The 26,432-nt window shown below is 42.9% G+C and overlaps 1 protein-coding gene across 9 annotated transcripts in view; it reads left to right on the forward strand.

The window, feature by feature from the left end:
• Window positions 1–26,432, forward strand: part of LOC144668873 (intercellular adhesion molecule 5-like) — a 337,959-nt gene that overhangs the window by 111,010 nt on the left and 200,517 nt on the right. The window contains exon 7 of one of the 9 annotated variants that reach the window (XM_078531317.1): window positions 13,232–13,513. The exons of the other annotated variants lie outside the window; for them this stretch is intronic. Within the exon in view, the coding sequence (XP_078387443.1) occupies window positions 13,232–13,513 (282 nt within the window). The remainder of the gene's footprint in view (window positions 1–13,231; window positions 13,514–26,432) is intronic. 9 annotated transcript variants of the gene reach the window in all.

A 26,432-nucleotide genomic window follows, 5' to 3' on the forward strand; every position in this document is an offset into this window, starting at 1 on the left:
CAATAAAATCATGGCTGATCTGATTGTGGCCTCAATGCCAATTTCCTGCCTATCCCCTATACCCTACCCTTTAATAGCCCCTTTTGTAATGTCAAACAAATATGAAACTGCTTAACCAAATGCTAATTTTTTTTAACCTAAATCAGATGGCCTGTTAATCAAAGCAATTCAGCAAAGGCTTTTTTTACCTCTCTGTGACAACTTCAGCCTGTGGGTTTTTTTTATGTTTAAAGGGTGAGGCATTTAAAAAACTTTTGATCTTGACACTTAAACACAAGTTATCTGACATTCAATAGTCGTTACGTCTACTCCATCAATTCATGACTCCCACAGTTGGGTTAAGTTATTTGCAACAGCCAAAATGGGGTCTGTTTGAATTCAGTGCTAAGTTCAAATGGCCCTGCTGAGTTTGCGTTTCCCTCCTGATTGAATCACGCCCCATCCCCCTTTGCTTGCCAGAAAAAGTTAGATCTGTCAGAAATAGCGGTGGGATTTCCACATCCAGGTCCCGCCTGCCATTTTCAAAGATCTGCATAGCCCTCTCGACTCTGCGAAAATCCAGCCCCAAAAGTGTCTATCGTAGCATTGAATATACTCGAAGTCTGAGCATCCACAGCCATCTGGGATGGGAAATTCCAAGGATTTACAACCCTCTAACTGAAGAAATTCCTTCTTATATCAGTCTTAAATGATTGACCCCTTAACCTAAGCCTATAGCCACTAGTTGCAGACTCCCTAGCCAGCAGAAAAAAGCTCCCAGCCTCTACCATGTCAAACCTTCTCAGAATCTTATGCTTCAAATGCGATCACCTTTCATTCTTCTAAACTTCAGTAACTACAGGTCAAACCTGAGATCTTATTAACTTGACTCCAGATTGTCATCTTTCTGGTGTCAAGAGACAAGCTCTTCAGTGTAGACAGAGAGAGGAAGGTTAATCGCCAGCCTTGTGAAGGTATATAAATTATTAACTGATATATACAAGCTAAACACGGAAAATTATTTTAGAGTAAGAATATTACTAAGTACTGCATCTTTATTCAGAATACTGTTTCAGGCAATGCAAAGATACTAGACAATGAGAGATAAGCCATGAGTGGAATGAGCTTTAGGTTCAAAAGACTTTTCCCTCTGTTTGATTGTAACAAAAACATTGGTGCAAAGTATGTTTATCTCCAGAATAATCCACATGCTGATATTATTATCACTCTCCTGTTTTCGTCAGAAGGCAGCCACAGGTTTCCTAATAATGACAGGGATTTCTAAAGGAAATTAACCTGGCTGCCTTGCACATCTTAGTGGCCAGTAGAGGTGATAGTCATGGAGCAGGTGAGCCCATCTCATGATGCAGGGAGTGCAAAACAAGCTTGAAAGATTCATATCCAGAATCACGCACACTGAAGTCCAAGTCTCAACTGGGATAGTGTAGACAGATGCAATTAAAGAGCACAGTGAAGCTAAATCAGAGAGTATATCAGCCCGTACCACTCATAGCAACTGGTGCAAAAGTAGCAAGTTAGATACTTGGGCTGCCTGAAGAGTAGCAAGGGTTAATTTCAAAAATAAAACATGTGACTTCCTGATGATGGCTCTAGTTTTCCCACAGTGAGCAAGTATGATAGATTCCTGGGATGTGTATATTGGGATGTACTGGTCAGTTTTCCACTCAGTCCATTAGGAACTAAAACAACACAGCAAATCAAAATGAAGTGAATTTCTTGTCTGTGTTGCAGCTTTTATGGATCCGCCTAGAATCCTTGACAAAAATCCCATAGAAGTCAAGCAAGAAGTCACGTTAACGTGTGAGGTTACAAATGTCTATCCCGCTGAGAAGATGAGAGTAAGATGGTCTCAGGATGGTGAAGAATTGAATTCAGTTCCAACAAGGCCAAATTCCAATACTATCCGGGTAACAACAGCATGGACACCACAGGTGTCTGGTCTGATGGAAGTCACCTGTACAGCGGATTTTGAGGAGTATCCATCTGTTCCACCAAAGAATGATAGCATTTTCATTGAGGTGTACGGTAAGGATTCTGGTTATTGGGGGCATTACAATCAGATAGCATCCTGATAGTTCGTTATAGTCAAAACCGCAGCTTGTCAGATTTACATCCCTTCAAGCAATAAAATTCCTCCCATTGGGTGACAAATTAGGAAGATTATTGACACGTTTACATATTCAGATACTCAGCTTGAATGGATTGTAGAAAATGGCTAATTGGGTGGAATGTTGCTGTGCCATACAATCAATATAATCCTATGTAATCAAAGAGAGGTAGCGTTATAAAGTATTAGTGACACTCGCATTGCCTGCTTATAAGGGAATGTTGGTGACACTCGGTATTCCAGAATCATTAGAGAATATTGGAACAACTGACTGTGTAGTTTGGAATGTAAACATAATGATCTGTTTCATCTTAACAAAGATATAATCATGTAGCAAGAGAAAAGAATTGTGTTCAGAGATGAGGAGTGTCTATTTGGTAAGGATAGAATAATATCTCAGCTATTTTAATATATTCCAGTAACAAATCACCTATCAGATAGTCATTGAATGAAAGTGATTAAAGTTCCCTATCGACAAATGTTCTCCCTAAGCTGGTGCAATGATACGCAGCACTCAGGTATGTATTAGATAGGAAGAACAGGCCACCACAAGCAACATTCCCTTCAAGATGCGAGGCTTTGCAGCAATTTGAAAGGTACTGGCCAGTGAAAGCAGAAGGCCGCATATAGCAAACAGACATTGCAGGAACCATTGCTACCTACCCTCAGACAGTGAGTAGCTGAATGCATTTGTGTGGCATAGGCATGTAACATGAATCAAAGATGAAACAGCTAATGACACAACAGATCATGTGTCCAGAATGACTTTTTCTGAGCACTAACCATTAAATAAATTAGTCAGTACGTGTTCTGCAATAATAAACAAATGCAATATCAAAATTTGAAAATACAAAATATCAGCAGACATAATGAAAGAAGGAATTTGCATTTATGCAATACCTTTCACACCATGAGGAGATGCCAAAGTACTTCACAGTCAAAGAATTATTTCTGCCATCCAGTTAACCATTAATAAACATTTAATAGGCAAATGTCCTCTGAAGTGAACCACTGTTGTAAAACCAACCTGGCCAACTAGAATAGGGCACTAAATGTGGCTCTGCCAGTGTTGCCTAAATACTGAGAAAATTTTAAATAAATGCAGATTGAAAAGTTCCCCAACAGAAATGAACTGAATAAACATTTCAATTGTTTTGGCAGTTTTCGGTCAGGGATGAATGCTGACTAGGATATCAGGAATACTGAGGAAACTTGGAAAGATGCCATGGGGCGTTGTACATCCACTTCATAATCATTGAGGTGGATGGTGAGCAATAAGCATTCGGCGTACCTGCTTTTGCCTCATTTTTATAGTCACACTGAGGGGCTGCAAGATAAGCTTTAGGAATGTTTTTAATAATATCTTTCTGATATTTTTACAGCTTTCTCTGCCCCTGAAATCCAAATACCAACCAGCCCTGAAGGAAACCCAGTTAATATTACCTGCAGTGTGTTTAATGTCTCGGGCGAACTTCAACTCAGACTGAAGAACGGAAATGACATATTAGTGAATGGATCAAGCAGTAGTGGGCTCACTATCTATCATACTGTAGATGCACAAGCACAGCTGGATGGACAGCAGTACCTCTGCGAGGCTGAAATGAAACTTCAACTACAGCCAATGAAGGGTCCCATTGTTAAAAAAGAGGTGGAGACTCTCCATGTCCTGTGTAAGTAGCACCATTTTGATCACAAAAGGTTTGTGAGGTTTTTTCCTAAATGGAGATCAATAAAAGACTCATAACAACTCTGCCCTTAGTCCTAAAAAAACTGAATTGGTCTCTTGGAAGCTGTTCAGAGAAGGATTACCAGACTAATGCCTGGAATGGGCAGATTGTCTTATGAGAAAAGATTGGACTGGCTAGGCATGTATCCGCTAGACTTTAGGAGAGTAAGAGGTGACTTGGTTGAAACATATAAGATCCTGAGGGGTCTTGACAGGTTCGATGTGGAGAGGATGTTTCTTCTTTTGGGAGAATCTAGAACTGGGGTCACTGTTTAAAAATAAGGTGTCGCCTATTGAGGACAGAGATAAGGAGAATTTTTTTTCTCTCAGAGGGTAGTGAGTCTTTGGAACTCTCTTCCTCAAAAGGCAGTGGAAGCAGAGTCTTTGAATATTATTAATGCAGAGGTGGAAAGATTCTTGATAAACAAGGAGGTGAAAGGTAGAATTGAGGTTACAATCAGATCAGCTGTGATCTTATTGAATGGTGGAGCAGGCTCGACAGGATGAGTGGCCTACTCCTGCTCCTTGTTCATATGTTCGTATGATCGTCACACATAGTCTGCCTTCCAATGGCTCTTTTTGGTTGAAGAGAACAAGCTACAGGACAGGCTGTGTGGAGACACTGTCCATTACGATTGCAGTGCATTGAGCCAGAGTGCAATCGCCTGAGTGTGTGTCCTCAGTCCCCCATGTAGCAAGATGCGCATCCTGACCAGACCATTGAGAAAGATATTAAGTGAAGACCAGGCACTTCCACATGGAAAGTTGAGGAGAAAGTGGAAGCTGAGCCACAATGGGCTGCTGCAAAGTGAGGGATAATGATAGGACCTATTTCATGAGAGACGGAGAATGCTAGAATAGCATTTTCAATGGAGGTGATGGTACACGGCTGTGAAGAATGAGTGGCTCACATCTAGCTCATGAGTGCTGCAGACAGATTGGTGTAATTGTCCAAAACTTGTGGAGAAGCACTCTGGGAAGCAATGATTCTATTTCGTCTGAAATGATATTGTGATGGCAAAATAGATAAAACATAGAAGCAAAGAAACTAGTAAAAATACATACACCTAGCCCCTCTCCAGTAACTGATGATGCTCTTCCCTTTATGATACTTAGAATGATACAGTATAGAAAGAGGCTATTCGGCCCATCCCGTTGTGCCAAAGGTTATGGGGTAGGTGGAATATGGAGTTAAGACCGCAAACAGATCAGGAATGATGTTATTGAATGGCAGAGTTGGGCTTGAGGGGCCGAATGGCCTACTCCCGCTCCTAATTTATATGTTCGTATGTGGCTCTTTGGTAGAGCAATACAATTGGTCCCATACCCCTGCTACTTACCAGTGGCCCTGTAATGTTTTCCCCATCAAGTACTTATCTAACTCCCTTTAGAAAGTCACTACTGAATCTGCTTCCACTGCCATTACAGGCAGTGCATTCCAGATCACAGCTAATTGCTTTGTTTAAAAAGAAAGGTTCCACATCTCACCTCTGGTTCCTTTTCTCATCACTTTAAATTTGTGTCCTCTGGTTATCAACCCTTCGACCACTGAAAACTGCTTCTCCTTATTTCTCTATCAGATCTCCTCTTGACTTTCACTGCACCAAGAGATACAATCCCAGCTTCTCCAGTCTCTCCACATAACTGAAGTCCCTCATCCCTTGTACCATTCTATTAACCCTCTTCTGCATCCTCTCCATGACCTTTATATGTTTAGCACATCTTCCCTTCTTTTGTACCCTATTCCTCTATTAATAAAGTCGAGGATTCTACATCCTTTTCTAAAAGCCTTCAGAACTTATTCAACTACCTTCAAAGATTTATGTACCTATACTCACAGGTCACTCTGTTCCGGCATCTCCTTTTTATTTGCACCATTTAATTCATATTACATTTTGCTTGGAAGAATGTGGAAAGGTGTCACTTCACATTTCTCTGCGTTAAATTTTATCTGCCATGGATCTGCCCATTTCACTCGTCTATGTCCTGCAAAAGTCTGTTAATGTCCTCCTCATTATTTACTACATTTCCAAGTTTTATGTCATCTGCAAAAATTGTGCCCAGGTTCAGGTTATTAATGTATAGTATATAGAAAAAAGCAGTGGTCCTAATACTGAGCCCTGGCAAACACCACTGTTCACCATTATTCTCTGCTTTCTATCCTGACGACTTGATTATTCCAACACGCTCTTGGCTGATCTCCAACATACTACCCTCTGTAAACTTTAGGTCATCCACAACTCTACTGCCTGTGTCTTAACATGCAGCAACTCCTGTTCGTCTTGCACCCTTATGCTTGCTGACCTACAATAGCTCCAAGTGAACAAAATCTTAATTTTAAAATTCTCAGTCTTGTTTGTAAATACCCACTGTCAAGATTAGGTACTATGATCACTGTTCCCTATATGCTCCCCCAGTAAAACGTTTGCCACTTACCCCTGTTCCTCAGAACTAGATCCAGTACTGCTTCCTTCCTCGTTAGGCTAGAGAAGCACTGATCAAAAAACTTCTCTTGTATACGTTTCAGGATTTCCTTCGTCTTTGCGCTGTTTACTCTGCTACAATCACAGTCCACATTAGGATGATTGAAGTCCCCCATTATCACCACTCTGCAGTTCTTGTAAGGGTAACGTGGGTTGAGGGTTTTATCAATGGGAGTGCAGCACAGAAGTGGAGAATCACTGGAAATTTAAGCTCATGCTGCAATGTGGAATTCACAGTCAGGAGGCACAGAGTGGTGAGGCGTTTGTGCCAATGGGTATCCCTGAGCTCATAGCAGAGTATAGTGTGTTGTTTGGGGGAATATGCAATGTATGGAATCTATGCCTTGTGAACTCTTGGTTCCCATTTTCATTGAGCGGATATTACGGATATGAAATCTGATGCAATGCCTGAGGGGTTCCACCATTTTGTTCAGGTGGGAGATCCAGAGGCAACTTTGGGGGAATGGCCACAGTGGATGGAGGGTTAAAAAGGCTACTTTCTGAATGTAGTGAGAGGCTGTCAGATATTTACTAACACTGCCACCCAGTGGATCTGTAATGGAGCTGCACGCTGACAAGGCTGACTTCAAAGTCAGAGGGCTGAATAATAATAGTCACGCGCCGATGGCGGGTTCAGCGGTATTCCAACTTCTGGGCCCACCGTCAGTGCGCACCCAATAATACGATGATTACCGCGAATTCACGGCAAAGGCGGCTTATAGACCGTCATCCCGCCAAATGAGTGCTGGAGGGTGGGGTGTCTGGTCTCTGAGGCTGCTGGCTGTGACCTGGAACAAGGTCATGGCCAGCACGTTAAAGGGCCCCTGGCACGGGGCAGTGTCAGGTGACCCAGCAGATGATCAGTCGAGTGCATCTACTATACAGAGTAAAGATTTGTACATTTTCCAGTCTGGCCAGGCACAACAATTTAAAATAAAAACAGAATTACCTGGAAAAACTCAGCAGGTCTGGCAACATCGGCGGAGAAGAAAAGAGTTGACGTTTCGAGTCCTCATGACCCTTCAACAGAACCGAGTTTTTCCAGGTAATTCTGTTTTTGTTTTGGATTTCCAGCATCTGCAGTAGTTTTTTGTTTTTATCTCTATGTCAATTTAAATTTTGGTTAATCTCTGCCAACCATGTCAATCTTAATAGGTGGCAGCAGTTTTCCAAAATCAGCAAGACCTTTTGAATTGAGGGCTTGTACATTAATTACATATTCCCATGGATAGACGCCCGCGCCACCAGAGCGAGGAGGAGAAGCGTTCTTGAAGGGTTGAAACTGCCCCCTGATTTAGTCAGGCCACCCTTGTACCCCTCTTCGTGCAGCATATGTTCAACATGACCAGTTCATGTAGAGCGCTGGGAAAAGGAGGACCAAGAGTTCACCAAACCCCTCTGTAATAGTGGCAAGACGTATTAGAGAAAACGTTGCCATATTGGGGCATCCCTGGTGACATGGCCATCCACTTGATCACAGTCAGGGCCATCAGCAGGAGCAACACTGTGGCCACTGAACTCAGCATCGTCCATGTCCTCAGAGGATTGGCTGCCATCTGGCATGTCATCATTCTCCAGGGCATCTCCCTTTTAAATGGCGATGTTATGGAGTGCCCAGCAAATCATGACCATCAGCCACATACCTGAGGGGGAGCACTGCAATGCACTTCCAGATCAGTACAGGCATCAGAATCGCATCTTTAGGAGACCGATGGTCTGTTCCACTATGGCCCTGGTGCTGGTGTGGCTCTCATTGTACCTTCTCTCTGCGTCAGGTCTGGGCACCTTCACAGGCATCATTAACCATCTTTTCAGTGGATAACCTTTATAACCTAGTATCCACAACTCCAAGGAATGTGGGCCAGTGAAAAGGTTTGGAGTCTGCCACAAAAGTGCCAGGTATTGACCATCTCCAACAACATAGAATCCAACCATCTCCCCATGACATTCAATGGCATTACCATCACTGAATCCCCCACCATCAACATTCTGGGGTTTACCATTGATCAGAAACTGAGCTGGACTAGCCATTTAAATACTGAGGCTACAGGAGTATTATCAGAGGCTAGTAACTCACCTCCTGACTCCACAAAGCCTGTCCACCAACTACAAGGCACAAGTCAGGAGCGTGATAGAATACTCTCCACTGAATGAGTGCAGCTCCAACAACACTCAAGAAGCTTGACACAGTTGAGGACAAAGCAGCCCGCTTGATTGACACCCCATCCACAAACATTCACTCCCTCCACCACCAATGTACAGTGGCAGCAGTGTGCACCATCTACAAGATGCACTGCAGAAACTCACCATGCCTTCTTAGACACCATTCCAAGCCCATGACCATTGCCATCTAGAAGACCAAGGGCAGCAGACAGATACAAACACCACCACCTAGAAGTTCCCCTCCAAGCCACTCACCATCCTGATTTGGAAATATATCGCCATTCCTTCACTGTTGCTGGGTCAAAACCCTGGAACTCCCTTCCTAACAGCACTGTGGGTATACCTACACCACAGGGACTGCAGCGGTTCAAGAAGGCAGCTCACCAACACCATCTCAAGGGCAATTAGGGATGGGCAATAAATGCTGGCCTAGCCAGTGACGCCCACATCCCATGAATGAATAAGAAGGAAGTCGCTATTGAAAGTCTTTGAGTCTTCTTCTGCACTGAGCCTCACTCAGTTGCAGGTAGCCAAATCACTGCCTGTATCCCCTTGGGGTGGTAGGTTCAGCTGCACCTCAGATGAGAGTTTCTGGGCTCCTTCTGACCTTTGGGGTTTAGCACTGCTCTGTCCACTTCCTGAGGAACGACAGTATCATGAGTCTTCTAGTGTTCCCTTCTTCCTCCCACCCTTCTTCCTCCTCCTTATCCTTCTCTGCTCCTCACTGGAGGTTGTGTCTCCAGCTGAGACAATGATCCCCATCTGTCTCACATACTTCTCACCCCTCATTAATGCACAGAAAAGTAATCCATCAAAAGAGCCCTCTGAATCAGAGGAGAGTTCTCCTCATGAAAAATATCCAACAGGTTCCTCTGCCCACTCAAATGAGCAGTTCCCACAGTCAATAGAGTTTGAACTGCAAAGCTGAGACTCTGGTCTCAGCTGCAGTTTTAAAACCACCCAAAGATGCTTGCCCTTAAAAAACGGATTCCCCACCTGTCGTAAATCTTGCCCTGAGGGTGTATTATTGCCTTTTGACTATTGTTGCACTGAGATGGGTAGCTAATTAGCTGAATTACCTTTTAAATTGATATTTAAATAACACAGGCGGGTTCCCAACTTTTTGACCCGCCCACCTGCCATATTATCGAAAACCAGCATGATGACGTCATAAACAACACCCGACATCAACACACCCCATAATACACTCTGCAAAGTGGAAAACACTCCAGATCTTGCAGCAAAAAATTCAGCCCAGATATAACGTTCAACTGCATAGTAATTATGGTTTTATTTAGTGTGCAATGTACCTTTAGGAATAATACTTGTTAGGCAAGATCACATGATCTGTAGTAACCAATAGGAGAGTAGCGTGGACTGCCTCAGCAGTCAGTGTAAAGATGGAGTTGGAGTTGAAAGCACACTTGAAGTTGGGGCTGAATATATTGTAAATTAACTTAAAGTTTGCACCCAAGAAGTGTCTGCTGATCAACTCAATCATTAATGGTACAACTCGGCCACCCTACAACAAACTGGTGATGAGGATAAAACAGGATTGAACAAAAGAAGTCAAGTTGGAAAGAAATCGGCACTGTACCTTGCCCAGTAATTGTAAGTCGCAAGCTCCATTAGACTTGGAGAAGTTATCCTCTCTCAAAATGCCACAATTTGGGAGAATTAATACTTTTGAACCAGACAAAGACGATTGGTTTCATAGACATAGAATGCCTCATGTTCTTTTTTTCAAGTGAACAAGATTACGGGGGAAAAGAAAAGGCGAGTGATCCGCTTGAGTACTTGTGGGAGCAATATCTACAGCTTGATTCAAAGTTTGATGGCACCCAGTGCCCCAGATTTGAAGAATTTCAATGAATTGGTGGACCTCGTGAAGGGTCATTTTCAACCAAAGCCCTCAGTCACAATGCAGAGGTTCATGTTTAGTTCATGAAATAGAGCCCTGGGTTAGATAATTGCATGCTACATGGCAAATTTGAAGCAGTTAACGGAATATTGTGAGTTCAGTACGACTCTGAACGACATGCTCAGAGATTGTTTAGTGTGTGGTGTGGAAGAGGACACTATTCAGAAAATATTATTGTCCGAGGTCAATCTGGATTTCAAGAAGGTGCTGGAGATAGAGGTGGCCATGGGGGATATCTCAGCCAAAAGAGGCGCGAAAAAGCAAGACTCTGCCGAGAAGCAGGAAACAGCCCCCGCTAGCTGAAGAATAAAGAAAAATAACTTAGCAGTGAAAGCGAAGAATGACTTTGATAGAGGTGGAAACAATCAGTCTTTTAATGATTGGCAGTTTAAAAAAATCGAATGCTACTATTGTCATAGAAATGGGTATATGATGATGCAATGCAAGGGAAGATCCAAGCAGGCTTGTGAACAAAAGAAGAAGCCCAATGAAATCTACAATGTAGAAGAGCCTGAAACAACAAATTCAGACATTTACTCGCTGTTTTATATGAAAGTTGGAAAGACAGAACCAATGTTTGTCACAGTGAAAGTAAATGGTAAACCTGTTAGAATGGAAGTGGATGCGGGAGCTTCCACTACAGTAATTGGGGAACATACCTTCGGATATTTGAATAATGGCGAACATCAATTAAGTTTAGAAGAAACAGACACCAAGCTATAAATATATACGGGTGAAGACATTCAAATAAAAGGCATAAGCAGAGTAACTGTCCATTATGGAAGCCAATTGGTAAAGCTACCCTTGATGGTGGTAGCAGGTGAAGGGCCAAGTCTCCTGGGGCGAAATTGGTTCAAGGAAATTCAGTTAGAATGGGCTGAAATTTTCCAGTTGAGAGCAAGTGGGCTACCAGAGTGATTTAAAAAGTACGCCACCATCTTTAAGGGTGAACTGGGGAAAATCCAGGGCCTGCAGAGAAGCAATCCCTCGCTTCATGAAGGCGAGCCCAATGCCATATGCCCTGGAAGAAAAAGTTGACATTGAACTGAACAGACTAGAGCAACTGGGCGTTATACAGCCTGTTCAGTTCTCAGAATGGGCATCTCAGAATGGGCAGCACCCATAGTCCCCATCCTTGAACCTAACCAAAGTGTCCAAATTTGTGGAGCATACAAACTGACGGTTAATAATGTAGTTAAGCTAAACAGGCACCCCATTCCAAAAATCGAAGACCTGTTTGCCAAGCTGGCAGGAGAGACAACGTACACTAAGCTTGACATGTATCATGTTATCAACAATTAAAGTTGGATAATGCCTTCCAGGAATTTGTCATAATTAATACCCACAAAGAGTTGCACAAATATACACGAATGCCTTTCCGCTTGTGCCGTCTTTCAGAGAACAATGGAAAGCTTACTGCAGGGACTGCCCCAACTTGTAGTCTATTTAGGGACAGGGCTATTTTAGTGACAGGATTCACTCACAAAGAGCATTTGGCAAACTTAGAAGAAGCCTTAAAATATTTCTTGTAAGCTGGTATACATTTAAAAAAAGAACAGTGCACATTCCAAGGGAGGGAAGTAATCTATTTGGGTCACTGGTAGATTCACAGGTCCTCCACCCAGTTGAGGAGAAAGTGAGAGCCATAAGAGAGGCACCTGCGCCAAAAAAAGCCTCAGAACTCAAATTATTTGTAGGAATGATCACCTATTATGGGCTACTCTTACCCAATTTGTGTACAGTGCTGGCCCCCCTGCATTCTCCACCCAAAAAGAACAAACTTTGGTCTTGAGAGGCGCCCCAGAAAGAAGCTTTCATAAAGGGTGAAACAATTGACGCACTCGTCCAATCTATTAGTGCATTATGACCAGACGAAAGAATTGGTGCTGATATGTGATGCATCTCCCTACAGAGTGGGAGCAGTGCTCTCTCATCGGATGGACAACGGCACGGAACAGCCGATAGGTTACATATCAAGAACGCTCACCACAGCGGAAAAGAGATACTCACGATAGAAAAAGGCCCGTCCATCATCTTTGGTGTCAAGAAATTTCACTAGTACATACACGGCTGTCATTTTACAATTGTTTCAGACCACAGACCATTGCTAGGATTATTTAATGAGGACAAGCCTATAGCACCCATACCCTCGGCAAGGATACAACATGGGCTTTAATTCTGGCAGCATACGAATACACTTTCATACATAGGACTGGTAATCAAATCACAAGCACCGATGACCTTAGTCGTTTGCCTTCACAAGAAAATGAAGAGCATGTCCCTGTTACTCAGGAACTTGTTTTACTGTTAAATTTCTTAGATTCCTCGCTGGTACGTACTTGACAGATCAGAGACTGGGCAAGTCGGGACCCAGTCCTATCTCAAGTACGAGAACAAGTGCTACATGTTCCATGGAGCCCATAATTGACAAAATGAAACCGTACTTCAACAGAAGACATGAAATAACCAGCCAGGATGGCATCTTATTGTGGGGAGCAGGAGTGATAGTAACTCCAAAGGGAAGAGAGTGCAGTGAACACTGTGATATCGTTAAGCAATCAAATACAGTGGCTGTTATGTTGAGTTTATATTTACACAATGGCACTGCATTTCACTGTACAAAATAACAGATGCCTGGGTGTAAAGTCCAGGCAGTGACAGTACTGAAAGGATTCAGCTGCTCTGAAATGGCTCTTGGAAGATGGATGAGAGCACAATATGTGGCTAAGTTTGGGCATCCAGCTAATCCAAGCACTGATGTGGAGCTGTGTACTTGTTAGTGATTCTGTGGGTGTAACTGGCTATTTTCATTTTTATTTTCTCTTTTCCAGATGAACCAAGAAACACAACCATATCAGTAAATAACAAAACAATGTCAGAGTTTCCCGTATACATCAGTAAAGGGGATGAGATTACAATAACCTGCAATTCCAGTGGAAACCCCACACCTACAGTAAAGTGGGAAGACCCCAGTAATGGCAGCAACGTTGAGATTTGTCCTCCTGGAGTCCTCCGTATTTCCCAAACAACATCAGGACATCAAGGAATTTATAAATGTCGAGTTACAAATCAATATGGAATTGATGAGAAGGAAGTGGACATCAGGGTCAAAGGTCAGTTTGTAACATTGGTGCAAGGTGTTGGCAGCTCAGTGAGCTGCTGCAGCACTTGGCTGAGCTTCAATTCTAATAGTGAGGGGGGGGAGGCGGGGGCAATCATAGTGAAAAATAAAACCCGGAATTACTGCAAACCCAGCAGGTCAACCAGAATCTGTGGAGAAAATGTTGCTGAAAGTTATTTTTTATTCATTCATAGGATGTGGGTGTCAGTGACTAGGTCAGCATTTATTGCCCATCCCTAGTTGTCCTTGAGAAGGTGGTGGTGAGTTGCCTTCTTGAACGGCTGCTGTCCATGTGGTGTAGGCCAACCTTTGGCCTTTCCATGCCCAATGACCCAATATATTCTAATTCTTTTATGAATCTGGGCTCTCAGCCAAGCAGGCTTAATGAGGCCATATACGTCTACTTAAAGAGTTCTTAAACCTGCCCTCATTGTACACCCAGAGTGCTGTTAGGGAGGGAGTTCCAGGATTTTGACCCAGCGACAGTGAAGGAACGGCGATATATTTCCAAGTCAGGATGGTGAGTGACTTGGAGGGGAACTTCCAGGTGGTGGTGGTGTTCCCATCTATCTGCTGCCCTTGTCCTTCTAGATGGTAGTGGTTGTGGGCTTGAAGGGTGCTGTCTAAGGAGCCTTGGTGAATTCCTGCAGTGCATCTTGTAGATGGTACACACTGCTGCTACTGTGCGTCGGTGGTGGAGGGAGTGAAAGTTTATGGATGTGGTGCCAATCAAACGGACTACTTTGTCCTGGATGGTGTCCAGCTTCTTGAGTGTTGTGGGAGCTGCACCCATCCAGGCAAGTGGGGAGTATTCCATCACACTCCTGACTTGTGCCTTGTAGATGGTGGACAGGCTTTGGGGAGTCAGGAAGTGAGTTACTTGCCGCACGATTCCTAACCTCTGATCTGCTCTTGTAGCCACAGTATTTATATGGGTAGTCCAGTTCAGTTTCTGAAAGTTTTGGGCCGAAAACTGAAAAGTGAATATGATCTTTAATGGGATTAGAAGCAAGGTGGAGGGACAAACAAATAGAGAAGAAATACCAAAGAAATTCTGGAAAATGTTTGAAAGGAAAATAGGAAACCATTAGATGATGGAGAATCCTTACGTCAAAAACAAAAAGAACTTCATTTCTATTGCACCTTTAATGTAATAAATATCCCAAGGTGTTTCACAGAAGCAATTATGAAAAATTAATTCGATACTGAGCCTCATAAAAATCTATTTGGACTAGTGACCAAAATTTGGTCAAAGAAGTAGGTTTTAAGGGAACTGTTAAAGGGGATGTAACTATTGGGAAGTGCAAGCCATTTAGTCCATTCCCTAGCCACTGCCATTCATTTCAGTGCAAACTAGCTCAAGTGAAAACTGGACTTTTCGGAGCCCTGGGTCCCAATTTTGGCGGAGTCGGAGTGACTCTGGAGCCATTTAAAAATGGCAGACAGGAGCTAATTCCTGGATTCCCACCCCCGTTCCTGGTGCCCCTATTTTTGCTGGGTGGAATAAGGTGCGATAGCAAGACCGCACCCTGTACCCCCGACCTGGCTGGCTCCATTGCAGATGTAGGCATCTCCCAGCCCCCTGCCCACCAAACATTTTCATGGAGGCAGGCCAACTTCTCCATGACTCATGATTCACAGCACTCAGAGGAGTTGTGAACCATAGTCTAAAATCAAGAACTTTTGAAAGATATGCTCAAAAGTTCTTACCCATGCACCCATTTCCTCCATGCCCCCTCTACGTCAACATGCCTCCTTCCAAACATGGCCCCTTACAGCCCATGCTAACTCAATGCCAAGTTATACACCCCACCCACACCCAATGGCCTCTCATACTCTTCATGCCAACCTTTGGCCTTTCCATGCCCAATGACCCAATATATTCTAATCCTTTTATGAATCTGGGCTCTCAGCCAAGCAGGCTTAATGAGGCCATATACGTCTACTTAAAGAGTTCTTAAACCTGCCCTCATTAGGCCTGCTGGGTGAGATCCCAGTCTAATAAAAGGGTTTTCTCAGCAGGCTTCTGTTTGCACAGGTGAAGAGAACAGTTGAATTTACTTGATTGACATCTTTAAGTGATTATAATAAATTGTTCTTTCTGTGGTCCTTTTGTGTCAATGCCTCAATGTTTATTTGCACGAGATTAAGAAGCCTCTGTTATTTATACTTTAATGGTCATTTTGATTGAGACTTTTATAGGTTTGTAGGAACAGCAGTTTTTTCCTAAAGAAGATTTGTGAATGGATGTTTTCATTCTGAGCCATTCCATATATGCCAACTATAGAGTCCATTGGTTCTGTGCAGTGTAAAATGGGTTAATGGGCATGGAAGGACCATAGGTTGGCATGATGTGTATGAGGAGCCATTGGAGTGAGTGACAGGCATGAATTGGCATTGAGTTGAGATGGGAGCTTTAAGGGCTCTTGGGGGTGGGTGAAGGGCAAGAATTAGCATGGGGGCTATAAGGGGGTACAAGGTGGATAGGTGTCATGGGTTGGCATGAGTTAACATGGAGGATATATGGGTCCATGGGGAGTGATGGGGCGGGGGAGGGGGGGTGGTAAGGGGTCAGGGTGCTAGAGGACCTAATAACCTTTAACACAAAAAGTTCCAGAGAATCGATGCAGGCCTTTTAACCAGCCAGCCTCAGCACTCGGCCACCCCTGTGGCCACTTCTGATTTGCTTCCAGGGGCAGCGGCCCAACTCTATCCCATATCCACTCCCTGGAACAAATATTGCACCATCTGGGGGCCTTTCTACTGAAGCCGGTCCAGCAGGTTGGGATATTTCCTGACTCAAGCTACCCACCTCAACAGCAAGAATCGGGCCCTGGTGTCATAGTTGATGTGCTTTCAACCACATATCCACGCCATCACTAAGATCAATAATTTCATCTTTGTAAAGTTTCTTGATTCCTCACCTGCCTCAGCTCATCTGCTGCTGAAAGCCTCATCTTCAGCTCTAGACTTTACTATTCCAATGCACTTATGGCTGGTCTACCATCTACTCCCCTACATAAATCTGACGTCATCTAAAACCGTGCTGCCATGTTCTTACACACGCCGAGTCCTGTACACTCGTCATCCCCGTGTCTGCTGACCTACATTGCCTCCTGGTTAAGCAATGCCTTGATCTTAAAATTATCATTCTATTTTTCAAATCCTTCCATAGCCTCACCTATCCCTATCTCTGTAACCTCCTCCAGCCCCACAACCCTCTGAGATATTTGCACTCCTCTAATTCTGGCCTTTTGAGCATCTCCAATTTTAATGCTCTGCCATTTGTGACCATGCTTTCAACTGCCTAGGCCCTAAGTTCTGGAGTTCCCTCCTTAAACCTCTCCACTTCTCATTCCTCCTTTAAGACGCTTCCTTAAACCTACCTCTTTGACCATGCTTTTGGCCATAGCATCACCTTATGTGGTTGTGTTAAATTTTGCTTTATGTTCCCGTTAAGTACCTTGCGATGTTTTATCATGCCAAAGGTGTCAGAAGCAGGGCTTTTAAGGCTGAATTTTTCTCTTATGAAGTGAAAGAATATGACCTGAGCTGGACAGGGATTTGTTTCACTTTTGAAATGGAGACAGCAAGTCTAAGGCTCTATTGTATACCTGGGTTTTTCCAAGGAGTTTGATGGCTAGAAGAGTTGTTTGTGTTAATTAATGGAAAGCTTTTACAACCAGGCAGTCATATGGGGAGAGGGGAAAAAACCTGGACTGTTGCCTGTTTACCAGAGGCCACCAGGAGAGAACAGCAATTTGTTTTGGAAGCAGCAGAGGTAGTGGATCAACCTAAAGCTGAAGGCTCCCTCTCTCTCCTCCTTCGCCTAAAGTGTGCGTAGCTATCAACTGTAGCCAGAGCTCTCATGAGTGCCACTAGTCTGCAATTGGACACAGCTGAACCAAGCTGGTGAGAACTCCTAGGCATCTACCAGGACCAGCAGCTCATCATCACATGAGAGAACTCCAAGTCAACAGTGTCAAGCCCCTATGGACTTTATCCTTTATTTTTATAACCTCCTTTCAAGCCAACTCTGCAGAGAGACATTATCTGTTTGTCCTTTGTTTGTCTGTATTTGTGTCTGTGTGCGTGTTTGGGGGAAGTCTTTAGGAAAAGATCAATAGCTATACTTCCTGTTTGCAATTATTTGTTAACTAGAACTTGCAACTTGTTAGAAGAAGTTTTGTTTTAAGAATAAATTAATCATTCTGCATTTTTGAACGAAGTCTGGACATAGTCTCTAGTAATAGATTACCAATTGGTCACTTTGGGATAAAATTAAACATTGAAAGTTAATGGTACGGCCTGCAGAGTAGTGGGACTTGATAATTCGCGCACTCCTCCCATCCCGGTCATAACAGAAGTGCTATATAAATACAAATTGTTTTTACTGTTTTTAAGAGAGGTGGACCTAAGCAGCTGAAGACATGGCTGCCAATGGTGCAATGATTAAAATAGGGGAAGTGCAAGGGACTGGAATTGGAGTACACATATTTCACAGGTTGTAGGGCTAGAGGTGGTTACAAAAATAGGAAGGGTCAAGGCCATGAAGAGAACTGAAAACACAGCTGAGAATTTTAAAATCGAGGTGTTGCCAGATTGGGAGCCAAGTAGGTCAGTGAGCATAGGAATGATGGGTGAGTGGGAATTGCTGCCAGTTAGGATACGGACAGCAGAGTTTGGATGAACTAATGTTTACAGAGGGTGCAATTTGGGAAGCCGGCAAGGGCAGCATTGGAATAGTTGAGTTTAGAGGTAACAAAGGCATGCATGTGGGTTGTAGAAACAGATATATTGAGGCAGGGGACAGAGACAGGTGATGCTATGGTAGTGGAAGTAGGTGGTCTTGGAGTCAGAAACTCAACTCAGGGTCATACAGGATGCCAAGGGTGACAATACTTTTGTTCAACAGTGGGCTGAAGAGTCGGTGGCTAGTAAGTGAAGTTTGTTGTGGGGACTGAAGACAATGGCTTTGGGTTTCTAGGAAAACCAAATTGTAGGAAATTTCTCCTTATCCAATATTAAACATCAGACAATTAGTGTGACAAATCAGAGGTAGTGGAGGAGAATGGAAAAAATGAATAAATGAATTAAAGGTATCAGAAGGATAAGGAGTACATGAGTAGGTAATCAGGAATGGTCCATGATGTGGGGAGAATAAAGGAAGGTAAAGAATACAACTTGAAATAAAGCCAATGGTTGAGAATAGTGGACTAAAGATTCCATGAAATTTATTTATTTATTCTTTCATGGGATGTGAGCGTCTCTGGCTAGGCCAGCATTTGTTGCCCATCCCTCGAGAATTACCTTTGAGAAAGTGATGGTGAGCTGCCTTCCTGAACCACTGCAGTCAATCTGGTAAATATGGTAATACTGCAAATAAGCTATGGATTTTGGAAATTATCAGGTGTTTTGTAATATATTGCTTTGAATAAAATCAATGATTTGTATTTTTATTAATGTTTTCACAGATGAAACACAGAAGGGATCGGCATTGTATGTAATAATCATAATCGTCATAATCATCTCAAGCATCATAGCAATCGTATTGGGAAAATACTATCAAAATGCCCAAAGGAAAGGAAGCTATGATGTCTGTCCAATTGAACTCAACAACAGGAAACCATCTCGTTGAATAACATCGGTGAATAATCCCATGGGATAACAACAAATACCAACAAACTTAGCCAAAAAGAGATTTGGTGATTGTTCAAGAAGAAATCACTAAACTAAAACAGTATTGTCCTGATTGAGGGTACTAACAGGTTATGGAGCTACTTGCAGCACTTGTTATTCTAACTGTAAGATCGTCACATTTATTTTGAAAAATGCTCTGTATTTTTGATAGCATTTTATGAATTATTTGTTTTTAAAAGTTAACTTATTTTCACATGCTGGAAAGTCACCTGAACTCTAACATCTTAGGATCACTAATAGCAACAGAGTTACAGTGACACAGTAGGCCATTCAACCTCTTGCGCCTGTTCTGCGTTCATTTAGAACATGATCTCTACCCTAACTCCGCTTACCTGACTTTGCTCCATATCAGTGACCTATTTCCGTCTTGAAATTTTTTAATTGAGCCCCAGCGTCCTCAGCTTTTTGGGGCAGAGTGTTCCAGATTTCCACTGCCCTTTCTGTGAAAAAGTTACAGGGATTTTCTTTCCAACTCACTGAAACAAAAATGAGAGGATTAATTCTGTGCTGTCAGCAGGCAGCCAATCACACAATGAGCACAAATCAATAACAAAGCTATAATACTGTAGCCCAGATCTTTGACACATGTTTCCTATGAGCAGTTTCTGCACTGGTATCGCAGAATTATCCGTTAGGAGTGAAATTCTAAAATAAATTGGTTTTTTTGTGACTGATGAATAAGATAACTTAATGGTACGCCTACTGTTTTATAATGCATTAGTTGATCTCTTATAGTGTTCAGGAGACATGGGGTTATACAGCATTGGATACTTGGACCAGGGTGCACAGATGTAATTCACACCCTATTATTTTTTTATTCATTCATTCACGGGATGTGGGCTTCGCTGGCTGGGCCAGCATTTATTGACCATCCCTAGTTGCTCTTGAGAAGGTGGTGGTGAGCTGCCTTCCGGAACCGCTGAAGTCCATGTGCTGTAAATACATCCACAGTACTGTAAGGTGGGAAGTTCCAGGATTTTGACCCAGTGACAGTGAAGGAACGGTGATATATTTCCAACTCAGGATGGTGAGTGACTTGAAGGGGAACTTGCAGGTGGTGGTGGTGTTCCTATCTGTCTGCTGCCCTTGCCCTTCTAGATGGTAGTAGTCGTAGGTTTGGAAGGTGCTGCCTAAAGGGCCTTGGTGAGTTGCTGCAGTGCATCTTGTAGATGGTACACACTGCTGCTACTGTGTGTTGGTGTTGGAGGGAGTGAATGTTTGTGGATGTGGTACCAATCAAGCAGGCTGCTGTGTCCTGGACAGTGTCAAGCTTCTTGAGTGTTGTGGGAGATGCACTCATCCAGGCAAGTGGGGAGTATTCCATCGCACTCTTGACTTGTGCCTTGTAGATGGTGGACAGGCTTTGGGGAGTCAGGAGGAGAGTTACTCGTTGCACGATTCCTAGCCTCTGACCTGCCCTTGTAGCCACAGTATTTATATGGCTAGTCCAGTTCAGTTTCTGGTCAATGGTAACCCCCAGGCTGTTGATAGTGGGGGATTTAGTGATGGTAATGCCATTGAACATCAAGGGGCATTGGATGAATTCTCTCTTCTTGGTGATAGTCATTGCCTGACACTTGTGCGGCACAAATGTTACTTGCCACTTATTAGCCCAAGCCTGAATATTGTCCAAGTCTTGCTGCATTTGGACATGGACTGCTTCAGTATCTGAGGAGTCACCTACGATGCTGAACGCTGTGCATTCGTCAGCGAACTCCCCCACTTCTGACCTTATAATGGTAGGAAGTCATTGATGAAGCAGCTGGAGATGGTTGGGCCGAGGATACTACACTGAGGAACTCCTGCAGTGATGTCCTGGAGCTGAGATGACTGACCTCCAACAACCACAACCATCTTCCCTTGTGCTAGGTATGACTCCAACCAGTGGAGAGCTTTCCCCCTGATTCCCATTGATTCCAATTTTGCTAGGGCTCCTTGATGCCACACTTGGTCAAATGCGGCCTTGATGTCAAGGGCAGTCACTCTCACCTCACCTCGGGAGTTCAGCTCTTTTGTACATGTTTGAACCAAGACTGTAATGAGGTCAGGAGCTGAGTGGCCCTGGCGGAACCCAAACTGGGCGTCAGTGAGCAGGTTATTGCTAAACAAGTGCCGTTTGATAGCACCGTTGATCACTCCTTCCATTACTTTACTGATGATCGAGAGTAGACTGATGGGGCGGTAATTGGCCGGGTCGGATTTGTCCTGCTTTTTGTGTACAGGACATAGCTGAAGCTATTAATGTATATAGTATTATTGGAAAATATTTTTCCTTTAAATAGAGGTTTAGTCTGTGGGTGTGTCTTAATTAGATTAAAGCCAGCTAGTCTGGGTGCTTTGATGTGTACCAGTTTTGATATGTAAGAGAGATAGCGTGTATTTTTTGAATAGAGCATTCAAGAAGTGGGGTGAAAACTACCACCTAGCTGGCAGAGACCAAGCAATATGTTTATATTACTAATAAAATTGGTACCATGAAAGGGGTTTTATTGTTAAAAGGTGGAGTTCAAAAAGGCTGATGATACAATGAGAATTTACATTCAATGAGCAGTACTAGGTATAACTTCAGCAGTTTTGTATACGCAGGGGAGAGGCAATGTAACATCAAAGCAGCTGTGAGCCTACCACTGTCTGTACAGGAACCAAAGCGAAAATAACCTCGTTTTGAATTCATAAGGTGAAAATGCTTTGCCTGGTGTTTGGTTAAGTTTATGGGTTGCTGTTGCCTTAATGAAGATTAGTTTGGGAATTTGTTAAAGGTTATGAAAGTAGTAGTTTGTAGCCATGTAGATGTGTTTAATGTGTTGTAACTTAATAAAATGTTTCATTTAGTTTCACATAAAACCTCTCGAGAACTGGTGGTCTGATTCCTGAATTTAGAGTCGCATCTCAAACACAACACTTAAAATTATAGGTTATGACAGTTGTTTAAAGTTTCCCTCTGGAATTTTTAAATAACTCAGCTTTACCAACTGTTCGGTCATAACACCTGGGCAATTTTCCACATAGCAGGGTAGATGCCAGTGCTGTCGCCAGTGTTGTAGCTGTACTGGAACAGCTTGGAACTGGAGGACTTTGCAGGGTCACCAGGGCTGAGTTTGCCTTTTCGTTTCCGGTGCCTAGGTCGATGCCAAGTGGTCCTTATGAGCTTGTTTCTGGCAAAAATAGAAATATTGTAAATTCCTGGAGTAAATATTGATTTGTGTGCATCCATTTATAGTATACCAATTTAGTGAGTACGCAAGTGCCACTTAATGTGACAAAATTGTTCTTGGTTTGTATAGATAAAACAGCACTGTAAATAGTGACAAAAAGCGTTGTTATAATCCCTTGGGTTTTTATTTAAATGGTTGTGCTAAAATACTGTATTTTAATAATAAAGAAACATCAATTGGAAATACTAAATGAAGTAGCTTTTCAAAATTTTACTTTCAAAAGTAAGGTTAATATTGCTTCAGATACAAATGTAAATTTTTATGACTGGTGTGGGAGAAGTGAGTTCCAGTTCGTGAGACATTGGCACCAGTATTGGGATAAAGTGGGATTTGTACCACTTGGACAGTCTACAGCTGAACCATGCTGGGACTGGTGTCCTCGTGTAGTTACAATTAGGGGGCCTGTACACCACTCCCACAAGTGACTTCTTGCTTTTATCATTTCTCATCTTAACTCAAAGTGCTTCTATATCCTGGTTTCTTGAGCTTAGGTCATCCCTCTCTAATGTGCTGATACCATCATTAATTAACAGTGCCAGCCCTCCAACTTTTCCTAACTTCCTGTCCTTCCTAAATGTCATGTACCCTTCAATATTCTGGTCTCAATGTATGTCATCCTGAAAAAAATAAGATGGGCAAAAGTAGCATGGATGAGGAGTTCATAGAATGTTTTCAGAATAGTTTCTTAGAACACCATGTTCTGGAACTAACCAGACAGCAGGCTATACCAGACCTGGTATTGAGCAACAAGATGGGACTAATTGATAACGTCATAGTGAAGGCATCCCTAGGTAGCAGCAATCATAATATGATTGAATTTTACATTCATTTTGAGGGAGAAACGAGTGTGTCCAAGACTAGTATTTTAAACTAAATAAGGGCAATTATGAGGGCATGAAAGCAGAGCTAGCTAAAGTGAACTGGCAAACGAAGTTAAGGGATAGATCAATAGAGGTTCAGTGGCAGGCATTTAAAAGGTTACTTCAGAATACACAAAGTAGATACATTCCAATGAGAAAGAAAAATTCCAAGGGGAGGGCCCACCATCCATAGTTACCTAAAAAAAGTTAAAGACAGTATCAAACTTAAAGAGAAAGCATATCATTATGGAAAGGCAGGTGGCAGGTCAGAAGATTGGAGAAAATATAAAGAACGGCAAAGAATGACAAAAAGATTAATAAGGAGGGAAAAATTAGAGTACGAGAGAAAGCTAGCTAGTAATACAAAGACGAACAGTAAGAGTTCCTATAGGTATTTAAATAAGAAAAGAGGTAACAAAGTGAGTGTTGGTCCTACAGAAAGTACATCTGGGGAACTGATAATTGAAAGCAGGGATATGGTGGATGAATTATTTTGCTCCGGTCTCCACTATAGCTCTGCATTCATGCCCTCATAATTGCCCTTATTTAAGTTTAGTGCATGAATCACAAAAGGTTAGTATGCAGGTACAGCAGGTAATTAGGAAAGCTAATAGAATGTTATCATTTATTGTGAGGGGAATTGTTTACAAAAGTAGGAGGTTATGCTTCAGTTATACAGGGCACTAGTGAGACCACATCTGGAGTATTGTGTACAGTACTGGTTTCCTTATTTAAGGAAAGATGTAAATGAATTGGAAGCAGTTCAGAGAAGGTTTACTAGACTAATAGGTGTGTTGTTTTATGAGGAAAGGTTGGACATGTTAGGCTTGTATCCACTGGAATTTAGAAGAGTAAGAAGTGACTTGATTGAAAACTTTATGATCCTGAGGGGTCTTGACAGGATGGATGTGGAGGGAATGTTTCCTTTTGTGGTAGAATCTAGAACTAGGGGTCACTGTTTAAAAATAAGGGGTCGCCTATTTAAGACAGAGATGAACAGAAATTTTTCTCTCAGAGGGTCGTGAGTCTTTGGAACTCTCTTCCTCAACAGGCGGTGGAAGCAGTCTTTGAATATTTTTAAGGCAGAGGTGGATAGATTCTTGATTAACAAGGGGGTGAAATGTTATCAGGGGTAGGCGGGAATGTGAAGTTGAAGTTACAATCAGGTCAGCCATGATCTTATCGAATGGCAGAGCAGGCTACTCCTTCAGTTATACAGGGCATAGTGAGACCACATCTGGAGTATTGTGTACAGTATTGGTCATCTTATTTAAGGAAAGATGTAAATGAATTGGAAGCAGTTCAGAGAAGGTTTACTAGGCCAATATGTGGGTGGCCAACTCCTGCTCCTAGTTTGTATGTTCATATGTAAACTAATTATTCTGTTTTTTTCTGGAAACCACTATTCACTGATAGTCATAGGGGCAGCCAACCTAAAAATGAATTTTCACTTAAAAAGTGAGAATTGTGCTTTACTCGGTTTCAATGTATGGAGAACAGTAAAAAAAATGTTCCCTCAGTGTAAAATTTAAATTCTCTGCATTTCTCTGTACCATAAATCAGTTTGTTTTACATTTCTACCTTGACCCAATGGCGTGTTTTTCAGTCCATCTTCTGTAAAGACAGATTAATTGATAATGTGATATTACGGAAGCTGGTATATGCAATAAGGGTTCTATTTTCACCCCAACTTACGTGATTTCCTAGCTAGATAATGAGCAGTTACAACGATCATAGCCCAGTGCTGTCAAGCTGCAGTAAGGTGTGAACAAAGAGTACCATGCTGCACAATCTTTCTTTTCTACTAATAACATATTTGGCACTGTCAGGAAGATATTATCATTTTTTAAAATTCATTCATGGGACGTGGCCGTCGCTGGCTAGGCCAGCATTTATTGCCCATCCTTAATTGCCCTTGTTTAGAGGGCATTTAAGAGTCAACCACATTGCTGTGAGTCTGAGGTCACATGCAGGCCAGGGTTCTCACAATGTTATTGGAATTTATTGTAAAATAGAGTAATAGTGGGATGTATCTATGGGCAGGATTTTACCGTTGGCGAGCAGGGGCGGGGCCCGCTCGCCGACACGTAAAATGACGCGCGGTGACGTCGGGCGGAATTCCCGATATCACCGCGCCCCATTTAAACTTTCAGAAAGGCGGGGGCACAGCCAAATCAGCTGCCCGCCCGCCGGCCTGTCAATGGCCAATTGAGGCCATTGACATATCAATTAAAGTAATTGGTGGACCTGCCTGTCCAACCTTAAGGTTGGCAGGCAGACCAGGAGCCCCGGCGGCAACTAGAAAAAACATGAAACCTCATCCATGGGCAGGATGAGGTTTCATGTAGGCTTTCAAAATGTTTAATAAAGACTGTGTAAAAATTATGGACAAGCCCCAACTCATGTGACATTGGGACATTTTTATTATTCTACTTTCATCTTTTTTACATATAGAGCCGATCTTCCTGAGGCTGCACTTAGCCTCAGGGAGATGAGTGCGCTCTTTCGTGCGCATGCGTGAAACAGAGTACTCTCGATTTTCGGCATTCCCCCCGCCCGCACAGGGAGCGCACAGTGCTTCCCTGCAGACGTCACGTGCCCGCCCATCAGCTTCCCCCCAGACGGGGGGAAAATTCCACCCATAGAGAGAGACACATAGGGCAGAATTTTCTCCCCGTCTGGGGCGAAGTTGATGGGCGGGCGCACTTCCAATCGGCACCCCTGATCGGAGGCGCAGTGCGATTTTATGTGGGCGGGCCAACTAAAGCCCACCCAGCATGACGTCTGCAGGGAAGCGCTATGCACTCCCTGTGCGGGTGGGGGTAATGCCTAAAATCGAGAGTGCGCTTTTTCGCGCATGCGCACAAAAGAGCGCACTCATCTCCCTGAGGCTAAGTGCAGCCTCAAGGAGATCGGCTCTATGTGTAAAAAAGATAAAAGTAGGAAAATAAAATTTCCCTTACATGTTCCCTCATGTGACAATGTCACATGAGTTGGGATGTGTCCATAATTTTTACACAATCTTTATTAAACATTTTTAAAGCCTACATGAAACCTCATCCTGCCCATGGATGAGGTTTCATGTTTTTTCTAGTTGCCGCCGGGGCTCCTGGTCTGCCTGCCAACCTTAAGGTCG

This window comes from Cetorhinus maximus, chromosome 28 (assembly GCF_964194155.1).
Source record: "Cetorhinus maximus chromosome 28, sCetMax3.hap1.1, whole genome shotgun sequence".
Taxonomy (NCBI): Eukaryota; Metazoa; Chordata; class Chondrichthyes; order Lamniformes; family Cetorhinidae; genus Cetorhinus; species Cetorhinus maximus.